The 12,544-nt window shown below is 48.2% G+C and overlaps 2 protein-coding genes across 2 annotated transcripts; both read left to right on the top strand.

Annotated features, from left to right (window-relative positions):
• Positions 1-6,484: 6,484 nt before the first annotated feature.
• LOC124647404 (pumilio homolog 23-like) lies at positions 6,485-7,337 on the top strand. Its single transcript, XM_047187356.1, has 3 exons — positions 6,485-6,552; positions 6,660-7,023; positions 7,101-7,337. Exons 1-3 carry the CDS (start codon positions 6,485-6,487, stop codon positions 7,335-7,337), a joined length of 669 nt encoding a protein of 222 aa, XP_047043312.1.
• Positions 7,338-8,175: 838 nt separating this feature from the next.
• LOC124647403 (pumilio homolog 23-like) lies at positions 8,176-10,797 on the top strand. Its single transcript, XM_047187355.1, has 6 exons — positions 8,176-8,268; positions 8,358-8,508; positions 8,649-8,791; positions 9,943-10,062; positions 10,144-10,323; positions 10,714-10,797. Exons 1-6 carry the CDS (start codon positions 8,176-8,178, stop codon positions 10,795-10,797), a joined length of 771 nt encoding a protein of 256 aa, XP_047043311.1.
• Positions 10,798-12,544: the final 1,747 nt, after the last annotated feature.

Here is a 12,544-nt window from a genome sequence, read left to right as displayed (position 1 = left end):
AGGTTCAGATTGGTACTAAAACGGTCTAGCATCTGTCGAGTAGCTGGTTTGGTAAACACATCAGCCTAGCTGATCATTGGAAGAGATGAACTCGACTTGAAGAGCTCCGTACGCCACGCGCTCACGCACAAAATGGAAATCGATCTCAATGTGCTTTGTTCTTGCATGAAACACTGGATTAGCTGTCAGGTAAGTTGCCCCTAAATTATCACACCACAATATGGGTGTTCGCTGCCGAGATACTCCTAACTCCTTGAGTAGAGACTCTATCCAAATAGCTTCAGCAGCTCCATTCGCCAATGCTTTGTATTCTGCCTCGGTACTCGATCTCGAGACGGTGGGTTGTTTCTTCGAACTCCAAGAAATAAGATTCGACCCAACAAAGATGGCGTACCCTCCAGTGGATCGTCGGTCATCCACACATCCTGCCCAATCTGCGTCAGTAAACACACTGATTCCTGTCGAGGCCGACTTGCGAAAAAGCAATCCCGTGCTCAAAGTGCCCTTGACATAACGCAGTATACGCTTGACTGATTCCCAATGTACATCAGTCGGCTGTGACAAGAACTGACATACTTTGTTTACTGCAAATGATATGTCCGGACGGGTGAGAGTCAAGTACTGGAGGCCTCCAACAACGCTGCGATAGCGGTGAGAATCCTCATCACTCAATAAAGTGCCAATCTCTCGAGACAGATGCTCCGTCACATTCAGCGGTGTAGAAGTGGGTCTACAATTCTCCATACTCACACGGTGCAAAAGATCCAATGCATACTTCCGTTGAGTGACAGTCATCCCCCCTGAATTGTAGGACGCTTCAAGACCCAAGAAGTACTCCAGCGTACCAAGATCCTTAATGGGAAAACTGGCTGAGAGGGCACGCACAAGTCCATCAACCGCCCCTGGAGTAGAACCAGCAATGACAATATCATCGACGTACACCAACATGTACACCTGAACACCATCTCGAGAAAAGGTGAACAAGGAAGTGTCAGCCTTGGAGGGAACAAAGCCCAAATCAACCAGCAAAGCGCTCAGCCGAGCATACCAAGCGCGCGGGGACTGCTTCAGGCCATAGAGAGCTCGCTGCAACTTACACACATGGGAGGGATACCGATCATCCTCAAAGCCGGGTGGTTGTTGCATGTACACATCCTCGGACAGAAAACCATGGAGGAAAGCATTGCTAACATCAACCTGACGGAGACTCCATCCGCGAGACACGGCAAGAGAGAGGACCAGCCGCACCGTAGCTGGTTTGACAACTGGGCTAAACGTATCACCGTAGTCAATGCCATGCCGCTGAGTGAAACCCCGAGCGACGAGTCGAGCCTTATGTTTATCAATAGAACCATCAGGGCGATGCTTGGTCTTAAAAATCCACTTGCAGCCAACAACATTGACGCCGGGAGGACGAGGAACCAAGACCCATGTCCTGGTGTGATGAAGGGCAGCAACCTCCTCAGCCATGGCAGCGCGCCACGCAGCCTCACGGAGAGCATCACGATGTGAGACGGGCGTAGCAAAGAAGGCCCGTCGGCTAGGATCATAACGCACCGTACCATCGGTGTACACCCGCTCACGCCGAGTGTTGTCACGAGCACGAGTGACCATGACGTGACCTGGATCAGCCGCAGGCGTCGCGGTCGAGGATCCCTCGACAGGAGGCGGCGCGGGCTGATCGCGGAGGAGAGGGGCCGCGGGTGAGCGCAGCAGGCCTCGCAGGCGAGGCGCGCGCATGCGGCGTCGGATCACGCGCCTCCGCATGCACGTCGATCGCCTGGGCATGCTCAGCGGGCGCGGACGGTGGTGCAGCTTCGGCGGCCATTTGTTCCTGCACAAAAGGAGCACTACCAGGCACATCAAGAGGTAAACAGGACAAGTCATATTTGCGCATAGTGACACTCGTAACCGGTTCATCGGTCGGAAAAGACAATGCATCCGCTAGGGTGGAGACGTCGACCGAAACACCGGGAGTGGCATAAGGAAACACGGACTCGTCGAAGACAACATCACGAGATATATAAATGCGACCCGTGGACCTATCCAGACACTTATAACCTTTGTGCATGGGGCTGTACCCGAGGAAGACACACATAGTGGACCGAAACGCAAGCTTGTGTGTGTTATATTTGCGCAGACTTGGCCAGCACGCGCAACCAAAGGTGCGAAGGAAGGAATAGTCAGGCTTGACCTGAAGAAGCCGATAGATAGGTGTATCTTGCTGCAAAACAGCAGTCGGCATGCGATTGATCAAATAGCACGCCGTAAGAAAAGCCTCATCCCAAAAACGCAAAGGGAGAGAAGAATGAGCAAGAAGAGCAAGCCCCGTTTCCACCAAGTGACGATGCTTGCGCTCCGCCACCCCGTTTTGCTGCGAGGTATGCGGGCAAGAGACACGATGAGCAATGCCAGTGCGCTTGAAATAGCTATGAAGCCGATGATACTCACCACCCCAGTCCGACTGAACGGTTTTGATTTTAGTGTCTAAGAGACGCTCAACATGAGCTTGAAAGGCATAAAACACTTGCTCAACATCAGACTTGTGCTTGAGGAGATAAATCCACACAAAACGAGAATAATCATCGACAAAACTCACATAGTACTTATACCCTCCCGAGGAAGAAATAGCAGGACCCCAAACATCGGAGTGAATCAACTCAAGAGGCATAGTAGAAACACGATGAGAAGCATGATATGGCAATTGTCGACTTTTAGCACATTGACAAGCATCACAAACTGGAGTCTGATTATTTGGAGAGCACACTAAATCATTATTTCTAACAATGTGTTGAACGACATTATTTGTAGGGTGACCAAGGCGATGGTGCCACTGTGAAGCAGAGGCACGGACACTAGACGACGCTTGACGTGATGACGACGAAGAGGCACGGCTGAACGACACCGGGTAGAGACCGCCGTGACTCCTACCGTGTAGCAGGACCTTCTTGGTGACCTTGTCCTTAACAAGGAAAAAGAACTTATGAAATTCCACAAAGACATTGTTATCACAGACAAGGCGATAAACAGAAAGAAGGTGCTTGCTAATGTGCGGGACATGAAGAATATTATGCAAGCGAAGCGATGAACCGGTTAATTGAGAGTGACCAATATGCGAAATAGACAAACCTGCACCGTTGGCCACTTGCACTTGATCCTTCCCGCCATAGCGCTCATGGACATGCAGGCGCTCAAGATCACTCGTCAGGTGGTCGGTGGCACCTGTATCAAGATGCCAATATTGCTCGTTGTCGTTGGAGGAGGTCGAGGCGCCGTTGCCGGAGCGCTGATCCCGATCATAGCGCCGACGGCAGTCATTTGCATCATGCCCCCATTTGTCACAAATCTGGCACTGGGGACGCCAGCGACGGTTACGACCGTTGCCGCCACCGTTTCCTCCTCCTCCATTGTTGCGGGCATTGCCGCCATTGCCGTTGCCGTCAGTGCGGCGGCGATCCTGGCCACCTTGGCCACCCTGGCCGTAGCCGATCTGGCCCTGCGGAGCTCCCTGGCCGGCAGGACGACCGCCGCTTGGGCGGTTGGAGTCATACGTGCGCCCGGGGTTGTTGAGGTGGACTGGGCGCGACGCGAGATTGGCCGAGGATGTCCGGTCCTCGCTTTCCGCCCGTCGCTTCCGGAGACTTTCGAAGTTCAGCACGTTCTTGTAGAACACTGCGAGGGTGACAGGGGCCGGCGCGAAGTCCATGGAAGCGGCGATGGGGTTGTATGCAGGGCCGAGCCCTGCCAGCATGTAGTCGATGATCTCGTCATCGCGAAGCGGGGATCCAGCGGCAGCCATGGCGTCGGCGAGCGCCTTCACCTTCTGCATGTACTCGCTGGCGGTTTTATCGCCCTTCCGAAGCCCTTGGATCTGGCGGCGAAGAGCACGAACGCCGGCTCGGTTCTCGGCGGAAAACATGGCGTGGACGGCGCTCCAAGCCGCCGCAGCCGAGGTGCAGCCGATGAGTTGGGCTGAGATCTCCTCATGCATCGAGCCGAGGAGATGGCCGAGAACCTTCTGGTCCATCGTCCACCACTGCGCGTAGTCAGGATTGACAACATCGCGCGCGTCAGTTCCGGTCCCTTCCTTGATGGTCGCGGATGGGGCCTGTGCCGATCCGTCGAGGAAGCCATGGAGACGGGCACCGGCGAGGTTGGGAAGGGCGTGAGCCCTCCAGAGCATGAAGTTGTTGCCGTTTAACCGCACGGTGATGGCGGGGAGGACCGGCGCAGCTGCAGTTGCAGATGGCGGATCGATGACGGGTCCAGCGACCGTCGTGGAGAGACTCCCCACGGTAGACAGCGTGAGGGCAGAGCTGGTCATCGCGGCAGACGCGTGGCGAGAAGGCGCGGCGGCTGCGGCTGATCGGAGAGGCGGCGCGCGGCGGAAAACTCGCGGCGGCGGTGGGAGCCCTAGGTGGCTCTGATACCAAGTTAAGAAACACAAGTGTTTAGGGTTTTCGTGGGGGCAATGCCTCTCCACATATCTCTTTATATATAGATCAGCTACGTACATAATACACGTATACATGACAGGTATAATACATCTAGACCTACTTTAACAATATATACCTGATGAAAGGTTTTAAATCACCTGACTACCTCAAGAAAGCATCTATGCATTTGATATCCCTGAAAAAGGTGTGAACATAAAAAATTAGAACTGACCGCAAAGACCAAATGAGAAATGTACACAGTAGCTGAATTAAATATGAATCACGATGGAAAAATAATCAGCACATTTTTTTCCTAAGGTTGTGCATAGGGTCACACATCTCGATTGAAGAAATCACAAGAATTATCCGTGATGGGGGTCCTCGATGGGGATCACGGGCTCGTGCGGGCATGCTGCCGCGCCGAGTCCACGACGGCGGCTGCGGGGAGGCGACACATGGCGACGGAGCAATGAAGGTATGCTGCAGGGGTGACGGGGTGGGGCGAGCTCGGGGAGGCGCTGACGCATGGCGGGTTTGCGCACCGGTCCGGCGGGGCGACGTTGCAGGGCAGGGCAACGCAGCTGTGGAGGCGGTGGCGCAGGGCAGGGCGCTGCGGGGGTGGGACCGTTGGCTCGGGACAGGTCGCCGATAGCAGTGGAGTGGCGCCCAGGTTGATTGGATATCCGGCCGGGAGGTAGGGTGGAGAGGAGGTTTTCCGCTGCCACACCTCCACATCCTTCTGCTCGCGACCTCTGTTCCTCTCCCAGCAAACGACTCGCGGAATGTGAGCTGAACTCTTCATTTCTTTAATTCTTTCCAGAAGAGAGAGAACATGATGGTTCTAGAACGATGCTGAGAAAGCTTCCGTGTAGTACGTAGATGCAACAGGTCCGGTTCGTTCCGTTGGCCTGCTGGACCGAACCTTTTGATACCATTTGGGTAACGGTGCGGCCCGAAAAATGTTACTAACCGCACCTCCTTGCAGAGTGTACGCCGCCGCAGAAACCAAGCAATCCGCCGGCCGCCGGGGCGCCTGAGCTCGTCGGAGTAGAGGCTCGCCTCCTCGCCGCCGGGACGCGCTCGCATATCCTCGTATGCCGGCGGCTCCTCCACCCTCTGCCGCTACTGTCCCCGGCCCCGCCCATCTACAGGACTACAGGTCGTCCCTGCCGTTGGAGCAGGACAAGGCATGGGACAAGGCGATTTGCTAGATGATAGCTTTCCTGCTAAGAAAGGAAGCAAGGATATGGGCCAGAAGCCCAGAAAGAAGAGGAATAACAGTGAGGATGGGAACCACTCAGATTTTTTTTTTTCCGAAAATGGGCACTTTATTACTTGCGCAATAGACCCGGCCTCTGCATAACTAAGATGCACACAGCCGCACACAAATTCGTTACAAAACAAGAAAGATGTTCAAATGGATAAAAAAAGTACAAAAAACAGAAACAAATTCTAGGTAGGAGGATCTAGCCGAAGGTCACGCTGCCACCCATGTTGGAAAAAAATATCCCTCGCCGTATCCTCCAACCGTGAAGACACCTCCGTAAAGAGGTCCCGGTGCTCGACACACTGCAACGGTATCCATGAGCGGAGCAAAGCCGTGCATCGGTAGATGACCTGCAAAAAAGAAGAAGAAACATTATTGAAAATCTTGTCATTTCTACATAGCCATAGCGACCAGATAATTGCAATCGCTCCCATCCTAATAAGACGTTTAAACCTAACATCCACACCATTGAGCCAGTTGCCAAATAAATTGACAACACTACGTGGTGGGTATAAGGTAGACCCTATTTGGACAGCTGACCATATAGACCTAGCTAACTTACATTGGAAGAATAAGTGGTTAATTGTCTCGTCTTGATGACAGAAGACACACTTTTTACTTCCATGCCAGTTGCGTTTGGCAAGATTATCTTTAGTAAGGATTACCCCCCGACGAAGATACCATGCAAAGATTTTTGTTCTCAGCGGTATTTTCATCTTTCAAATCTTTGAATTATTATCGACCGGGAGTTCTGGCTGAATTAGAATACTCAGATAGTTCTATGAATCTCAGGGGTACGAAGAATCAGAATGCATCACTATCCGCCAATGCTTCAACGAATGTAATAAGGTACGACTCTGCACACTCTCTCAAAGTCTGAATTTACATTCCTGAATTATACATATATGAGGATGTCAAGTGCTAAAGGTTTCTTTCTCGTGCTCAACAATATTCAGGAAAAAGGTTGAACCTGAAACTGCAAAGTACTTTCTGGAGATATCGAATCTCTTTGACAATAAGGAGATTGATTTGGAGGACCGGTCGACCATATGCGCTAATGCTCTGGAGGAAACTAAAGGGAAAGAGCTCCAACTCGTCACTGATGGTGTAATAAGCCACACCTTGCAGATTCTTGTCCAAGGCTGCGAGTTGGAGCCGTTGTGCATGTTCCTCCGCAGCTGTATTCACTCTTTTCCTGTTATTGCCATGGACAAATTTGGATCTCATGTGGCTGAAGCAGCTCTCAAGTCACTGGCAACACATCTTGAAGATGGGACCTCCAGGGTCATTGTACAAGAGATATTGAGCAAGATATGCAAGGTATTCTCTTTTCAGCTGTGCTTTGTGCCCTAATTGCAGCGTATGCAGTGGAACTCACATTTGAATTGTTGCCGCAGGTTATTGCTGCCGACGCTACTAATGTGATGTGCAGCTGCTATGGATCTCATGTTCTAAGGACGCTTCTCTGTCTTTGTAAGGGTGTCCCATTAGATTCATTGAAAGATTTCCACACGACAAAGAGATCTGCTGTTCTGGCTGAACGATTGAGCTGTGGTTCAAGTAGATCAGGCGACCAGAATCCCACAAACTTCGAACGTGGTTTCTCAGTGCCTGTTTGTTTGGGCTGCAGCTGAACGAGAAGCAGCTGGAGCTGGTGAGTTCTGAGAAGTAGCTGGAGCTGGACAGCTGGTGAAATACAAAAATGGTGTTTGGCAACCTGCTTTTGGAACAGCTGGTAGACATGGAGGTGGTGCCGAAAGTCCCAAATACCCTTATATGCTGAAAATATTGTTAAATTATTGATATGACATGATATAGCTGATTACACTTTATATTAGCTCAGATAATACTTTTAGCTTCTATTCTAGGATACTTTATGTAATACTTTCTCTTTATACAACTTGCATAATGTCATGGATACATCAGTTCGCCCAGAAGCATATTTAAAAAAAGATTAAAAAGATATAGTACATCCATCGTTGTACCATGCACTAATGCAGAGGGTAAAACTAAACAACATAGTATATATTTCTTGTTGGAATTAGCGGACTCACGTGACGTTGAGCAACTCAATCAAGAAAAAGAAAAGGCCGTGACGTTAAGCAGCAGTTCACTGAGGCTCTGGGTCTGGCTGATACCGCAGCAGCAGTTGGTACGCACGAGACGCGCTAAGCAGAGGCGTCGTGCTGGTCCTATACGGGTGAGAACTGGAAACAGATCAGGCAATGGCAAGTTTGGTGTAAATAACGCGGATATCAGGGGCGGCGTGCTACCACGATCCGTTTTTAAGTCAAGAGCTGCGGGAAGCTGCGGGAAGTCGCTCCAGACGTACTTCTCAGCTTGTAGTGCAAAACAGATAAGCGCTTGTAAAAGCCCACAAATAGAAGTTAGGTGTTTGGCTGGGCTTGTGCTTTTATAGATCCAGAAGCAGTAAAAGCTTAAGCTCCAGCCCAAACAAACAAGGCCTCAGACATGTTCAAAGCTTTTGTCAGGCAAATGCTACAAAATGCAAAAAATGGCATTTCCATGTTACTAACTGAGAAGAACAGTAGCCTTGTTTTACAGGTTAGTGTCTCTTGCCACCATTTGCTGCAAATCATAGAGCTGTTCTTTTTTATTTTGCTTAATAATAATCTGAACTTATCCTTCTGCAGACTGTGTTGAAATTATCAGCTGGTGATGATCATGAGTTGAATCACATTATATCCGTTCTTCTTGGTTACGATCAGGATGACACTGCTCAGAAGGAATATAACAATGAACAAAAGAATAAAATCGTCGCTTTACTTGAAGACACTGCTTATAGTCATCTCTTGGAGGTGCTTTTTTTTTCTTGTTTCTTTTATACTCATAAGGATCAGTCACCATGGGGATCTTCTGGCCCTTGTATTTTCTTTGCAATTTGGTATGTGTAAAAATATTTACTGGATGAAAATGGTTTGCAGGTCATTATAGATGTTGCTCCGAGGAACTGCGCAGCAATATGCTTATAGGCACTCTTAAAGGTGCATTATTTGCAATCTCATCTCACCACTGTGGTAATTATGTCGTACAAGCTTTAATCTCATCAGCCAAAACTGCAGATCAGGTATAATGTAAATTACATTCAGAAGTTTCTCTGGCATTGTGTTAGTCGTGTAGCGTCTAAGCTAATCCAAATGTTCTCCTAGCAAATCAGTGTTCTAATTTCTAAAACCGTCTGAGTACCAGCAACAGCTGCCCTCACTAAGTAGTATGCAAAAATGAGTACTTAACTGGTATAATCATTAATCAGTATAACCGGATGACCACTCGGGCAGTCAGTATAATCAGATATAACCAGGTGATACCGCGGATAACCGTTAAAACAGTTCTGCATTGGCACTGGACCTACTGCTGCAACATCTCTATTTGTGGAGGTAGCGGCTGCTGTTGCTCCATGTTTACTCTTGCTCCATCTACTCTTATTCGCAGCACCAGCTGGTCCTTTTTGCTCTGATGCCAGGCACTGTTTAGTGTTTACCGGATGTGGCTGCTGCTGCTGCTACTACTCTGCTCTTAACCATCCATTGTGATTCCATATAAATGTACATATATAAAGGCATCACTTAGATAGAATAACCAAGTTGAAGGTTGATTACTGTATGATCACTACAAAGTTAGGTGACTGACCTAGTAGCGATTACCGAGTTATAGAACCTTAGAGAATCTATTATACTGAAATAAAGGCCCATTACATAGTTCGTATTCCACTAAGTTAACATACAGTGAAACATTACCGACTTCTATTAGCATCATTGCTTTCTTTATTGCGCTAAAATGGTTATTGTAGATCTTGATGCTGAACTAATAGCATGCATCCTTTTTCAGGAGATAGTTTAAACTTTAAACATTCATTAGACGGTATTTGCATAATTTTGTGTCCAGCAACTATTTTTTGTGCATTTGTTAGAAAAAGACCATCTCTTTTGCACTTGTCATTTTTTTAAATCTCGTGTGAAGTAAACAGTAGACAGTTCTACCATTTTTCAGTTGTTAATACTGTATATTTATTAATTGTTATGTTGGAGGCAGAATTTACTTGTGCGCTCATGTATCCAAACCTATTACTTTAATTCTCCATATATGTGATAGGTAGTATACAACATATATTCAATCCGTGTCAAATTTCTGCTTGCGATCCTGTCAGCCTGATTTTTTCTTGGGTTAGCACTTGATGTATTGCAATACTGTATCAATAGAATTCTTGTCTCTTGACAGATGAAGCAAATCTGGGAGGAACTTGGTCCTAAAATCAAGGAATTGTTTGAGCTAGGTAAAACGGGAGTGGTGGCTTCCATTTTAGCCGCATGCCAGCGGCTTGAAACAAATCGCCTTGAGGTCTTCTTTCAACTTGAAATCTCTGGTTTCTTATTTGAGAATATCTGTTACTTAAATATATGTGATTCGTCTGAACTGAAGAGCTCTGAAGCTCTTTCTGCAGCAATAACATCAGATTCCGAGTCTCCTGATAGCATTGTTGCACATATACTCTTTCTTGAGAATTTCCTCCGGGAGAAATCTTATTGGAAATGGCCACCTGGTGTCAAGATGAGTGTTCTTGGTTGCGTGATGCTGCAGTCAATTTTTCAATACCCACATGTATGTATTACTGACATGTTTATTAAATTTGTTGTCAAACTTTCTTTGCATAACTTTACTGATCCAGGTTTACAAATATCCAGTTTATTTTTTTGTGCTGATAGCATCCATCAACGCTCTCTGCTATGTTGCAAGCTATTTTTTGGCCCATAACAAGCTCATTTCTTTACTATGTAGAGCATATTGTGCTGCTTGATCTTTACTTTTCCGCTTACGCTAAGTTATATATAATTGACTATCTTGAGCAACAATGTAGCAACAGTCAGTACATTACAAGTCAACTTCTCTTATCCCTCTTGACATATTCACTTAAGTTGTTATTTTTGTTTCCTGAACAATACGACGAGAATGCTGCTAAGACCTTACTCCTTGCTTCCATTTTGCACACAGCAATATATTCGGCAATATGTTGCAAGCTTGCTGGCTTTGGACGATGATCAGATCCTCCAGATTGCCAAGGACTCTGTGACATAGGCATACCCAATGGGCCTGCCGAAAGTGGTACCCGGGGTTTAATGTAGGCCCACGACCCGAAGAATAAGAAGATTCGGAAGCCCAGGATACTATGAAGGAAAGCTAGAGTTGTAATAGAAGTCATCGTTTGTAATCTTGCGGGATGGGTTAGAAACCCTCCCGGACTCTGTAAACTTGTGTATTACGGATCCCTCGGCTCCGCCTCCTATATAAGGGGGAGTCGAGGGACAAAGAAAGGATCGAATCATTGTCTCACAAACCCTAGTTTTTACATTGTCGAGGACTTTTCGGCTGAAACCTTCGAGGTCTACTTGCCCTCTACATCCAACGAAACCCTAGTCTACAATCCGTAGGCATTGACAAGTTAATCCCTTGTCAATTGACGCCGTCTGTGGGATTTAGAGGTTGCAAGGAGCTGATCTCGATGGCACGTCCAGAATCGTCAACTTCGTCGGTAGCAAGCAATGCGATGGACCGAGGTAAACGGGAAAAAACTGATCTAGTCGATTTTATTCCTCACCCGCCCTCCCGTTTGGATGCATGTGCGTATCTGGAGGAGCCCATCGTCATGACGTTCGGAGAATTCCGATTTAGCGTCAACAAGGAAGGATCTTATCGTCTCGAAGTTCCGATCTCGTCGGAATTTTCAGCGATCGATTCTGACTTTTCATCGAGCGATGAAGAACTTTCGTCGCCACGCTTCATCAACACCAAGGCAGGCGGAAAGCTCGCCAAGATCTTCAGCGACACATCCTTCGGGTCGTCTGCGGACTCCTTTATAAGCAGTGACTCCGACAGCGTCGACAGCTTCAACTTCATCGACAAATCTGCTGCCATCGGAAAGGTCTTCACCAATCTCTATGATGGTGTCACCAATCCTGACAAAAACCAACACCCAAAATATCATCAAGTCTATGCAATCGAGGAGGCAAGCCGAGCAGAACCAGAGACGTCAGAGGCTTTCGACGATTTGGGAAATCCATACATCGATCCCGCTGATCTTAGAAGAGGCCTAGGCACTAAATATGTTGGGTCTTCACCTCGCGAAAGAGTTCAACTCCCGCAAGCAGCGTGGGATAGAGCCGCAAGAGCTATGGACGGTACAGAACCAATGACCACAACCGCTACTGTCGAAGAGTTACAGGCCTATCAATATAGACTTGCTCGTGTGAGTAGGGAGTTGGAAAAACAAACAGCTTCCCTGAACAGAAGAAGGGAAGCAGCTTCCGCGTCAAGCAGACGAAGAGCAGAACTAAGCCGACAATCAGGAACTTCGGGAGATAGTCACAGAGAGGCTCGAAGGAGAGCAAGATCTCGACTGCAAAATATACCCGAAGCAGAGAGGGATCATCTGGTTCAAAACCTCGACATGTCTTTCATGACGATCGACACAAGGGGAAATATCATCCCTAAGACACCGGAAGCTGGGTATATGGCAACGCAAGCTTATATCCTCGCATCCAGACCACCCCATGGGGATCCGAGAGAAGCGTTGTTCAACATGGCAATGGCAGGAGTTGGAGTCATGGGAACAGCATTCACAGCTACACCTCCCGAAGGAACTGCAAGGCAAAATAGTCCACGACCCACTGCAGCAGTGCAAGATCCACCGAGAACAAGTGGGGCAAGAGATACAACGGCTCAAGCAAGGGTAGACAGAGCGCGACAAGAAAGAAGAGAACATCGGCATTCACCAGAAGTTGTAGATGAAGATCTGTGCGGGTTCCCGTGCTTTACGAGACGAGTC

The sequence above is a fragment of the Lolium rigidum genome, chromosome 4 (genome assembly GCF_022539505.1).
Source record: "Lolium rigidum isolate FL_2022 chromosome 4, APGP_CSIRO_Lrig_0.1, whole genome shotgun sequence".
Taxonomy (NCBI): domain Eukaryota; kingdom Viridiplantae; phylum Streptophyta; class Magnoliopsida; order Poales; family Poaceae; genus Lolium; species Lolium rigidum.
This window is presented reverse-complemented; position numbering and strand designations above follow the sequence as displayed.

Coding starts and splice junctions, on each gene's coding strand:
- LOC124647404 (XM_047187356.1), top strand. CDS start 6,485: ATGAATCTCAGGGGTACGAAGAATCAGAATGCATCACTATCCGCCAAT. Junction 6,553..6,659: donor GCTTCAACGAATGTAATAAG/GTACGACTCTGC, acceptor AACAATATTCAG/GAAAAAGGTTGAACCTGAAA. Junction 7,024..7,100: donor TATTGAGCAAGATATGCAAG/GTATTCTCTTTT, acceptor TTGTTGCCGCAG/GTTATTGCTGCCGACGCTAC.
- LOC124647403 (XM_047187355.1), top strand. CDS start 8,176: ATGTTCAAAGCTTTTGTCAGGCAAATGCTACAAAATGCAAAAAATGGC. Junction 8,509..8,648: donor ACTTGAAGACACTGCTTATA/GTCATCTCTTGG, acceptor AATGGTTTGCAG/GTCATTATAGATGTTGCTCC. Junction 10,063..10,143: donor TTGAAACAAATCGCCTTGAG/GTCTTCTTTCAA, acceptor TCTGAACTGAAG/AGCTCTGAAGCTCTTTCTGC.